The sequence below is a fragment of the Phaethon lepturus genome, unplaced genomic scaffold (assembly GCF_000687285.1).
Source record: "Phaethon lepturus isolate BGI_N335 unplaced genomic scaffold, ASM68728v1 scaffold37997, whole genome shotgun sequence".
Taxonomy (NCBI): domain Eukaryota; kingdom Metazoa; phylum Chordata; class Aves; order Phaethontiformes; family Phaethontidae; genus Phaethon; species Phaethon lepturus.
In genome coordinates, this window is record NW_010551812.1 from 36908 (window position 1) to 49346 (window position 12439).

The window sequence follows — 12439 nt, forward strand, 5'->3', positions numbered from 1 at the left end:
CAGAAGGGGATGGAGCCAGATCCTCGCACGTGGGAACTGCGTCCCCTAAACAAGCCGCCTGAGGCCAGTCTGTTTTATAGCTGCTGTCCTTGCTGCAGACCGGTGACAGCCCTGGCAGGCTGCATGCTCTGCCACATCCCCTTCTCACCTCCTCCCTTGCCAAGGCAGCCTTTACTCTGCTGCGTCTGATCGAAGGCCCGGCGCCTGTTCAGCTTTTGTCCTCTGTTAGGAAAGAGCGAGGATTGTCAGGACCTTTTTGGCTCTGCCAAGGCCTTTTATGTCCCAAATGTTTCCATGAAAAGCCTCCATCCTGACCACCCTGCCCCCTGACAGCTATTCAAACCAGCCAACAAGCTTGATATCATTATCTACAAAAGGAGGCCAGTGAGCACCAGAGTCCTCACAGCCAAGTCTGGGAAATCAAAGGCAAATCTCCCAGCAACAGAGCTGGCGGAGATCAAGCCGCACCACAGCTAGTGCGGGCTGGTCTGGCAGCTTGCGTCCACTGGTTTTAAAAGCACAAAAGAAATGGGCTCGGCGTGATGCCAGTGCTGGCTTTGTCGGGGCCGGGAGTGTGCCCGTCTGTGAGGTGGCAGCCCCTGGCAGAGTGCTCTGGGGAATTCGGCGTGGGTTAGCGGCTGCTGGAAGCAGTCATACATTTGAACAGCCTTCCAAAGCTGTCTCTTTTTGGTCAATGGTGGTTTTAGGAGATTAACCACTTAATCTGAGGGAAAACAGTGATGTTTTTGGTCAGAGTGAGATTCACTCCAAATATCACCTGGGACTTTCCTTCTAATGACTCTGGTTTACGTTCTGAAAATGGCATGTGGCTGCCTTGTCACTTTTAGTTTGACATAACGTTTACTTGCTTTGCTCCAAAACTTCCAAAGTTTTGGAGTTCAAACCGAAGTCCAAAATTTTCTTTCCAATCCATCTTAAAATAGAGAGTTCTTCAGCAGTGAAAGCACTTACCATTTTGAAGGCATCTGTAGACGTCATCTGAAAAGATGACTGTCAGAAACACTGGGCACAGGAAGGGCTTGAGGAGGGATGGCATATTCCTGTGTTGTAGTTGTGTTAGAAAATACAGGAGTAAAACTGTTTGCAGTACATTTTATCTCACAGACCGCATCTCTGGTTTGTTTGATAATCCAGATAAAGAGCGATATAAAAAGTAGTCAAGAGAAATGATGATGCAGAGGGAAGGAAGGTGAAGGGAACTGACGTAGCTGAAGCTTGGGTGGAGACCAGGTGATGGTGTGGATGATGATGCCTGGGTTCACCCCTCTTTGTAGCAGGGTGCTTTGCAATCTCTGTGCAGTGAAAGGAAGCTGGAGATGGGGTGATTGCAGACCAATGCATCACCATAGCCTAGAGCAGCCCCTCGGGTCCCTGTGGGTCTGCTGCAGGTGATGAATGCATAGGAGGGCAGAGTTGTGTGTAACGTGGAATGGTTAATTCTGGCACTTTCAACTCCTATCCCAGTTCGATCCTGACAACACTGGCTACATCAGCACCGAGAAGTTTCGCTCCCTTCTCCAGAGACACGGCTCGGAGCTGGACCCCCACAAGCTGGAGGTCCTGCTGGCCCTGGCAGACAGCAACTCCGAGGGGAGGATCTGCTACCAAGACTTCGTCAACCTGGTGAGTGCTCTGGCTGGCAGGGCCTGTCAGTCCTTGTCTCTGCTTAAAGGGAGGGACTGCTTAAAGGCTGTTGAGGGACAGTGTGTCTCTCTCCCTCCCTCTATCAACACCAGCGTTTGCTGTGTCCCTGCATCATGCTCTGCATGGGCTTGCTGAAGCATTCAGTGGTGATTGATCTCTGAAGCCAAAACGCAAGTTGCTGCTTGCTTTTTTTTTTTTTTCCCCAGGGAAACAAGTTTGCATGGGAAGAAACTGTGGGAGCTGTTGTAAGAGGAGTATGAAGCAGTGGCTGCTATTAGTTTAGAGGCTTTTGCTCTCAATATCAGTTGGTAGCTGTCATAAAGAGCCATTTGTTTGCAAGCAGAAGTCTGTCAGTCTGGATGTCTCCTATTTTATCTAGAGATTTCACCACTTTCAGACAAAATGTATAGATAACATTGTGCTGACTTGCCAGGTGGAGTCGTATTGCACTGCTGTAGACATCAACAGCGACAGGGATACAGTGTTTCTAGGTCATGTTCATTTTATCCTAGGTGAGATGTCTCAGACTGCATGAGTCATGATCTGGATGCCTCTCTCTCTCTACTAATGAGTCAATTAGTGAAGGGATCTTTCTGTTTCTTGTCAAGGCAGTTTGGGGAGCCAACATATATGTAGACATGTGTAGTTAGATGCCCAGGATGGCCTAGAAACGTTGCTTGCAAAATGGGTATCTTGAACAGTGGCCATTCCAGGGGCTTTGCCCTGGTCTTGCTCTGTCATTCCCCACCTAAGTCCCAGCAGATTTAGTGCATCAGTAAGAGAAACCTGGGTGACAAAGTCAATGAGCAATGAAAGTCAGTGACATCTCTAGGGTTTTGCTGGAAAGCTGGATGTGTTTTTGATGCAGAGTATAATAATTTGCATCTCTCTGTGTTCCTGCAGTCAACATGGGGATTTGATCCCTCCATTTGTCATGGCCACTCATACCATGTGTTATTGGTTTAGAAAGAAAGTGTCTTCCATATGTCCTGTCTTCATATTAATCAGAAAAGTGTGATAACAAATCACAGCTGTCAAGGATCCAGGTCACAACCTCAGGCCATGGCAGTGTGAAGGTGAAATTACTGTGATGCAATGACGTAGATCTGCTGTATCTAATCAAGCTGTCTTGTTAGCCCCTTGCATGTGTTTAGGTACACAGTAAAACAAATGTAGCAACTATTAAATAGCTCACAGTGAGCGTGAGGTTTTCCTCAGCTCCAGCTTAATAAACACTGTGGTCAATGGTACTCTGTGATCAGTGTATTTATAGTAACAGCTGCTTGTTCTACACTTTGGTATATTCAAAGTACCATGCAAGCACTCACTCACTGAGCTGCACAACACTTACTCTGGTAGCAGGACGAGGTATCATCTAGGTTCTTTTACAGGTACGATGGCCTAGGGCCAACCAACATGTTGGCAACAGGCTCAGGAATAGAACTGGGCTTTTTCCTCTCTCCTCGCTCCACTGAGCTCCGGAGCACCACAAGCTAATGAGAGGCAGGTGGGAAGTGAAAGGCTTGGACATCATCCTCCTTTGGGGAATGGGAGATCATGCCAGCTTACACCCACCTGATGTGATTTCACCAAAATGGTAAATTTCCTTCACTACTATTGAATGACTCCTGTAAAGAAGCCATTGATTTTTTTTTTTTGTCATCAGTCCCTTTATCCTATTTGCACTTTCTAATCAATAGGCAATGCAAATGCCAGAACATTAAACTACCTATAAATGGCATACCTCTTCTCACTTCTGTTCTAGTTGCTATTGATTGCCAGCATCTAAACTTTTTAGGGCTCCTTCTCTTTCCCCTAGCTTCCTGCTCCCAAACCTGCTTTGTGAACTTCCTGATGGAAATAAACAGCATGGCTGACACAGAACCACTGTGAAACTAGTGATTTCCTTCACTTTATAGCTGTCAATCCTGGAAACTATGACTGGTGGTGGTGAAGTACATGCTTGTATTTGGTGGTCGTCAACCATCTCTGCTTTTTGCTCAGGTTACTTTGTCTGTTTCAGTAGTTTAGCAAGAATTGATCTGCTCCCAAAAATGATGATGCATGTGTGGGGAAGGGAAAGGCTGACCTTTTACTAGATCCACAGAGGTTTTACAAGCACAGCTCTAAGCACCTGGTTTTCCTTTTCTCCATCAATATTCATGAACAAGTAGTCTGACAGTGATCAGAGAATCTCATGGCCTCCCAAATGCATCCAAAGTACTGAAACTTTAAGAAAGAGGTAAAATTGCATTAATAAAGCTCTGGCCACTGGAGAGGCCTTGAGGGGAGGAGTGGGGTTGGGCATCAGAAATGCATTACAGTGCAGTTGTCAAAACAGAGGTGTGGAAAGGAGGAGACTCCTCTGTGTGTGTGTCTCACAAGCAGCTCTTTTGCTTTCTTTCCAAGTACGGGGATGGAAGTAGCTGATGAGCTGCCTGCTCAAGCTACTATGAAAAAAATTAACTCAATCCCAGCCAAAACTAGTACAAATGTGTGCTGTCTCACAGAACCTAGCAGAACATAGGGTTTAACCACTGGGCATTCAAGAGAAATCTATCTTCAGTGATCAGTTCCTGGGACATCATATCCTTTCTGTTTTTTCTCTCAGCTTTGCTAAAGTTGATAAAAAATCAAGTAGGGAGGGTCTTCCTTTTTTTTTTTTTTTTTTCAGCCTTGTAGAACCCTTGATCTTTGCTGGGTTCCCAGGAAGTGTGACAGAATATGATGCTGCTTGTTCTACAGCGTGCTTGGCTACTTACTAGAAAGTCTGATGCTGAGATGCTATTAGTGACCACAGAAGCAGCTGTAACTTTATGAAATTGTTATTTCCAGAAGGCATTACAGTGATAAACCTCACAGAGCCATGATGTTAACACTTCGTTTCCTCCGGGGTACTGCATGTCCCAGAGAGGGCAGTAAAAAATGCTCGCACACATATGCTCCAACATAATCTCGAGCACCAAGAGCTCTGCCTACTCTCTCAGACACTGTGATCCCCAACTAAAGGACTGCTATTGAGCAAAGCTGTGTCATGCACTGATGTCCAAAGTGTGTTGTGAACTTCTAGATACATCAAAAATGTAATTTTAGGACTTCTCACCTTAGTAAGGAGACCCAGATATATGCACACAGAACACAGCCTGTTCTGAACTCAGCAAAGCAGCTTAAATTTCTGAAATAAAAAATTTTACAGGATGGGAATAGATCCTAGAAATCATTCAGTAAATAATTTGAGTAATGAATGAATTCAGGGAAGCTGAAGACTCTTGGTGTGATCTGCACACAGGAAGGGTTGAAACAAAATCAGGCAACTCGTTGGGAATTATTTCTCCTATGTATATAATAGATTCCTCTCATGTAGTTGTAAAACACAATGCTGCAATCATATCCATTTCTGTTTCTGCATTGGGACTTGCAAGAATGGCAGAAAGTTTTGGATAGGATTTCTTATCATGTGTCTGAGACAGTGCAGAATAACAAAAGTGTTTTCCTGTACAAGTGGAGACGTCTTGCGCATTTCTGTTGTCTGGTTGCTCTTCTGCATTGTGAAGAGAGACGACAAAAATGCACAGTGAAAATTCTGGCTATGAACAGCATAGACCACAGGAGGAGATGCTGAAGAAAGCTCTTTAACTAACTTTGCTACTTTTAGAGAGGGGACAAGCCAAGGGGTAATTGCAGTTGAGACGTTATTTGCTGGGATCCTTGCTGAACAGCAAGCTGCTGCTGGCAGTCCTGGGCTACTTCACATAATATCCTGTGAACTGTTACAGAGCTAAAGAGCAGAGCAGTGAGGCCCTGAAGAGACTCAGTCTCTGAGACTCTGGCAAAACCTTACTCGTCTTCTCTGCCTGGGAATGTGGATTGTTGCTTTGGATGGGCTGGATCGTGGCTTTACCACCTCCTCACCCTCTTGATGTGTTCCTCTTCAGACATGTGAGCAGAGGCAAGGAGGTGCAAACAGAGCTTCTGAGACCTTACTTTGCTTGACAGAAGGGCAATATAGAGCCAGTTCAGGCTGTGGTGGTAGCTTATATTCTCTTGTGAAAATCAGGTAGGTAACTTGCTCTGTACAAGCAAAAGTTTTACAGACCCTTATATTTAATAAAGCAGCTTTTGCTAGAAAAGTAAATCACAGCTTATACTGAGACTAGAGCAAAATCCGTTCCGCAGGCCAAGAGATTTCTCTGACAGTGCAACTCTACAGATCACTGCTGAAACAGATGTGCTGTAAAAGCTGACCTCAGTGCATCCAGATTGGACCTGCCAGTATGGGAGGACTTGAGAAGAAGGCAATGTGGCTGTCCCCTGTTCCAACACTGACACTAGCTTGGGAGGTGCCTCTAGTGCACACTGAAGGTCTCTGTCCCTGCTACAGATTTAATGTTCAAAGGGCAGAACTGGAAGTCAGATGGACCGATATTTTTTTCCTGGCTCTGCAACAGACTTGCTGTGAAACTTGTGGAATCCTGTCTGTGCCTCATGGGTCTGTTTCTGCAGCAGAGCAGAAGGAGTTAACAGTTGCATCTCTTAGGCTTCACAATTTTGGCAAAGTCAAGAATTAAAGATGACTAAACTTAAGCATGTGCTTAGAACAAGTTAATACCTTTGCATAGCCATGAGTCGAAGCCCTGTGGGTGTGGAATTAGTGTGCTGTAATTTAATGAAGTTGTGTTGGGAACTTTCCCTTCTACATGACTTACTTGAAGCTTGCTAAGGATAAAACCTCTAAAATGTCATTGGTGGTGTCATTAAATGGGGTTTTCTTGAGGCTGTTTCAACCTTCTTGACCGCAATAGGAAGTGAGGAGTGAGATTTTTTTTTTGCTCATTTTCTTTAAAGAGCCAGTGGAGTTTAATGAGATTTTAAACTGACCTGTGAAACTAGGAATTAGCAGTCTTGTTCCACAGTTTTTTGTCTCTGGGCACCACAGAACTTTTCCCTTTGCTTTGTGAAAGGCACAGCATGTAGGCTGGTAGCCATTAAAATACATGCTGTCCTAGAGGCTGCAAAGCTCTTCCATTTGTGAGAGGTTCCCCCCCCGGTCATGTGTGTTTTGCAATTGTTCTGCAGACCTGCTGGACACTTAGGCCACTAAAAGAGGGCATTAAAGCACCTTCTCTGACTTAAAAATTTTTCTTTTGCAGAGATCTCAGAGATAGCAGCACATCCTCCCTTATTAGTAGCCACCAAATGAAAAATTCACATTGTTTGGGTCTGTAAAAGGACTTTTCTTCAAACTCTCAACGTGTTGTTTTATCTTAACAGAGCGGAGGTGGGACATCTCCAGCTGGGCATAGGGTTTAGCAGGCAATGGCCAACTATGTCAGAAGGACCAGTTCTGCAAGACACTGAATCTTTCCTGCTGTTCCCTTAGCTCCCTTCCTCTTGCTCTAACTCCAGCCTTCTTTTCCATTGCTTTCCAAGGCTTCAAAAGTAGCTGCTTATATTTTTCTTAAGACATTTTTCAATAAGGCATGGCTGGAAGCCATTTATTCTTATTAGACACTTCTGTGATAAAAGCAAGGTTTGGTTCTGTCCCTTGTGGGGACACTGTGTGTGCCCATAGATTTTTCATGGCCATCCTGTCTGCTTTGAAAGGTAATTCTTGCCTTTGCTGTTTCAGTGCTTGCAATGGTAACAGTTTTACTTGAGATACTTCCTCTAACCTGACTTGAACTGAAACTAGGGGAAACGATGTAGGAGAGAGAGAGAATGAAAGAAAGAAGAGAAAGAAGAAGAGCTGTAGCTAGGAAAAGAGAGAACTGGATTTTTTTGAAGGAGAAAACATTGAATTTTATCTTTTGGTTTTGTGAGTGTGTATGGGACGGCACCAGGAGGGCTTTATTAAGTTTGTGGAGGTGAGATTTTAAGAAGTTACATGCTATATTCTTTCTGTCAGATAATGTGGAGTTGAGAAAGGTCCTTTAAACAATGGTTTGCCTGGGTTTTTTTAATGGTACTTAGAAGTACTTCGTAGCGCAGTCATAAAGCGGCTATAAATTCCCCTTCAAAAGGACTTTGCATGTCCTTTACTGAACCAGCTGACAGACTGCATAGAAGACTTAGGTGAACAAGGCTTTGCAGGAACTGTGTATAATTCTTTATTACCTGAGTCACTGCGAAGGTAAGCAATAAAGCCTATATCGCCAATTCTCAGAGGGAATCCCCAGGCAAGACAAAACTTTGCCCAAATGAATATCTCTGCTTCCTGATAAACCCTTGTTCCCTTTCTGTGTGTGTTCAGCTTAAAAGGCTATTGCAGAATAAACCATCTCTAGTGGTTTTGTCTGGTGTTTGTCATTTTGTTCTCACTGTTGCTAATCTGGAAAGGTTTGTTTTATAGCTCCATTTCTTCCCTTCTGTGCTTCCAGTTAGCTGCGTTGTTGACCCAGACAGATCTTCTGCCAAACGTCAAGACTCCCATCTGGAATCCTCGGGGATGTCCTTCAACTTCCAGTCGGACACCCCTTTAAGGGCTCCCTCTGTCCTTGGTTCACTGTCTTGGCTGAAAGTGTAGGATTCTTGAACTCTCTTCCTGGCCTTTATTCAGAGGTATAATAATAAATATTTAATTACAAAAGGTTTGAAAATCTCTTACTTCAGTATTTGACACAGTATTATGCTATTGTGGGTAAGGAGGAGGTTTTCTCACGAGAGAGATGAGAGTGGTCATGTGATTGTGTCCTTATGCATCGCTTATCTCTCAGTGTATTAAAGCCCTTATGAGGTGTAAAGTTCTTAACTCCAGGGAGCATTTCCAGAAGCTGGATACCCCTCCTGACAAATGTGCCTCACACTGCTTTCATGTTGTTTTCCCTCCCATTTTGGAGAAAACTGGTCATTTTTGATGTTCCAAGAGCCATGTGCATCTCCTGAGGGGGAGGAAAAGCCATCAGAGGGCCAGGTGAGTATCTTGAAACTTAATAACTGGGATACAAGACCTGCTTTTGGAGTGTGTTCAGCTTGTACATTGATCTGAGTCCAGTAGGTACTGGCTCCGTGTAGCAGTAGAAGAGAGAACTTTCTTCCAAGTGCACTAGTCTGGCAAATAATTGTTATGCCAGCTAAAGTGGAACTTAGCATAGAAATTTCCATCCTTAACCATGATTCCTCAGCTGTTTCCAATCATGTACTGTTGAAACTTGAGAAGACGATGTCAACTTAAATGGTCGTTTTAATTGTGTGGCTGGAAAATGTTATAAAGATACTTTTTAAAAAATTTTGCTTCAGAAAGTTAAATCTGGATTCACTTCAGTTGTGGAATCCTTCCCAGCACCAATGAAAAATGGAACAGGTGTTGGGGGGTTTGAAGTTTCAAACTTGCCGTGTTTTGACACAATGTTATTTGAACCACAATGTTAGTCTTGCCCTGCAAGCATTGTTCTTGTGATTAAACTTGAAATCTGAATGTGGTTTACCTTTTCTAATGGAAGTGCTGGAAAGTCTAAGCCTGGCACATTTAATAGGAGTCCAGACAAAACCTTGAGCACGGAATACCCCTGCAATGGCCAGGGTAATTTATTTGGTCTCTCCTGCCTCTAACTTTATGTAATCCCCAGAGTAAACCACTGCTTGATCAGAGTAAATCAGGATGTTGGTATTTGGGTTTTCTTTTCCATTTGATACTGTTTAGGAAAGTGCTACCAGGTTGGCTCAGAGGATGTGAACATCTGTGGCAGATGAACTTGATGCTGAGCTATGCGTTTTGGGAGGAGCAGTCCTTGCCCACTTTAGCATTTTGTAGAAGTGCAGAGTGAGGGAAGGAAATAAATGTGAATCTTGAAAGCAAAATTGATTGGAAAGGCTGCATTTGTAAGTAAAGTGGGTTATAAAACTGGAGCTGACAGTCTTTTAAAAAGCTTGTGCTAACTTCTGATTTAGTGTTCTGTATCTTTGAGGATCAGAGCTGGAGAGCTGAATGCATTGCCTGTCACAGTGTTGTATGTGTTTAAAAATAGCCATAGACCAGCCTCAAAGATGCCAATATGTAATGGGCAGAAATCCATGTTTTTCAAAACCCTCCTGAGTGAGACTAAATAAAAGCCATAAAAAGGGTCCTGTGCCCCACACAAGCCATGAAACTGGAGATGGGGAAATGCTACCTGACTTGGCTATTGATTATCTAGGGCAGCAACAGGACTTCAGATAGCCAAGAAACCCAGAGAAATTGGTCTGCCAATGGGAAGGAACAGTTTCCATTGCAAATTGCAGATTATCTGAGACTAGTTCTAGATTGACATGTGTCCTGAACAAAAGCAGGGCTTTGTACTTTGGTAAAGTTTGACGCTGTCCCAGACTAGACGGTAAGGACTCTTATCCTAAATTTTGACATTTTCAATGTTGAAGACGGTTCACATCTAAGTAGGAAAAAATTGTCCTTTCTGGCAGATGTATCCAAACCCATCCTTTGAGCAGAGCTGTAGCACTAAGCCTTGTTTTGTTTTGGTACAGTGATACCAAAGGGCAGAGGTGACAGTGCATGGTTACGAGTCATGTCAGCTTGGCTGTTTTGCAAGGGAAATTTCTTTTTCTCTGCATAATAACTTTTTTCAGGCATGAAGGACTAAGGAAATGTGTTGTTCCCTGACACTGCCTTCATTCCCCACATACTGTTTGCTGTACCCATCTGCCTGCAGCTTCAGTATCACGCTCATTAAAGTCTGAGATCAATTGCATGAAGAAAAGTGGGGTGGGCTGCCCGGAGCTTCTGGAGCTGTAATAATGTGCAGGCCAACAATGGGCCCAGTGTTCTTTCAGCTGATGATTAAATACTTGGCTTATAAATACGAATATTATGTAATTCCAAAATCAAGTCAGCAAATTGTGACCATATGGGAGACTCTCTGTTTGGGAAGATTTGAGTTTTCCAAAGTTAGTCTGAGGAGCAAAATAAGCTTCTCATCAAGAGTTGGTGAGTGCAGTGGTAGTGACTTAATCCCCTGTCTCTCCTCCTGCCCATCGCCTCCTAGCTTGAGATTAGTGTGATCTAAAGGCCTGTGGGGTTATATGAGTAGCCCCAGGACTATTGTGTTTGCTTGAGCCCTGGCAGCCAGCTGTGCTGCCTCTTTGGAGCTCGTTTCCTTGTCAGTGTGATGAGCAATGGTTGCAGGTGGGTAGCAGCAGGATGTCTTCTTACTGAGAGGCCTAATTTTAACAGGTGCTCAGTGCATCCAGTCATCTGCATCTTAGTGGATTGTGGGGACTTGTGAGCACTTGTGGTATACTCCTCACACTGTGTGTCCCCACCTCATCTGGGTGTAAAACCATGCCAAGGCTATGGCATTTAAAGGGAACCTGGACCTTCTTTCCATATGCTCTGCTCTAAAGGAGGCCTGATAAATATTTTTATGGCCCTGCCTGAGCTGGGAAGTGCTAAGAGCTCTGAAGATTAGGGTACCAACGGCTTTTAATTTTATGGGTATTTTGAAATCTGGCTCCCACTGACACGGCACCTAGTCTTGTTGGTAGATGCAGGGAGTGTCTTGCTCCTTGCCAGTCACATTCCTTCCAAGGTGTCTGCTGGTGTGTTGTGATCTGGGAAGATTATCTGTGTATCTCCATGTGTTCTGCAAGACCATATGCAGTTCATGACCTGCTCCCTTACATTTGCTGGCAGTTTTCTTATTACATTTTTGCTGAGAGCTGATGAATTTGGATATGCAGTAGACCCTACCTATATCCTGGGACAGGATTCCAGCCACCTAAGAAGTTGACTTCAAAGGTCTTTTCTATCTCTGAACACTTTGATCCCGTGACCTCATATCTGAGTTAGCCATGATTTCTCAGGCGTTTGCTTTGGTTTGTATTGACAAACCCTAGAAACTTTTAATCCATTTACATGTTTATCTGTGCCTATCTCACAGTATCTGGGGAGGGATGCTAAAAATCAATTAGGAGGAAGAGCCTGTGCTGGCTACTTGCAAGTGTAGTTGATGTGATACATCCATACCTGTTGTTCAGAGAGGCTACCAATGAGCAATGCCTCATAGCATATAGAAATAACCTTGTTGTATGTGTTGAAGCATACAAGGTCTTTTTCCAGCAAGTCACATGTGCTCCACAGAGACCTATCATTTTGCCCAAGGGTTTCCCTTGCTCTTGTAATATCAACATTTACTGCTTTCCAATCATTACCAGTTTAAGTAACTCTTGGCATTTCATCATCCAGATGTGGCCAGAAACAAACAATATGGAACACCTTATAAAAATAATGGGGTGTGAGAAAAGGTAGTTGAGAGAACAAAGTTACAACTGTCTGTCATCATTCCTTGGAGGAAATCACATTGTCATGAGCTTCCATTTTAACTTCTGTGTTGGGTGTGGAAGGTCCAGTGGTTTGTTTTCTTCTCTTGGAGGAGGAAGGCAGAGCTTTCTGCTGAACAGAAGGGCTTGAAAGCAGTGCAGCCTAGTGATCAGAGAAATGCAACCTGGGTTCTTCCCACTTCCCTGGGAGAGGCAGAGGCTTTGTTCATCTGAGGTGCGATTTCCACAGTAATCCCACAATATCCTGCTCTTAACAAAACTAAGAAGACCTTTCCCTTCTGTTCTTAGTATGTTGAGGAATGTCTTCAGAAACATCACGCTGATGAATTTGCACTGTCCCGGCTGTTTGAGCTATTTGGGCAGCATTAGCAGTAATGCAGAGCAGGACACTGGACTGACAGGGCTGTGCTGAATTCAGGTGACTGAACTGAGTAAATCCCTTTTTTACCATGCTCAGCAGTAATAGACAGGTTCAGTGGTGCTTGCGTTAAGATCCCCTGCTGAA

At 44.0% G+C, this 12439-nt stretch overlaps 1 protein-coding gene across 1 annotated transcript in view; it reads left to right on the forward strand.

Annotated features, from left to right (window-relative positions):
- The first annotated feature begins 542 nt into the window (after window positions 1-542).
- RHBDL3 (rhomboid, veinlet-like 3 (Drosophila)) overlaps window positions 543-12439 on the forward strand; it is a 26683-nt gene continuing 14786 nt past the window's right edge. Inside the window, exons 1-2 of the mRNA XM_010291040.1 lie at window positions 543-584; window positions 1486-1644. Coding sequence (XP_010289342.1) covers window positions 543-584; window positions 1486-1644 — 201 coding nt within the window. The remainder of the gene's footprint in view (window positions 585-1485; window positions 1645-12439) is intronic.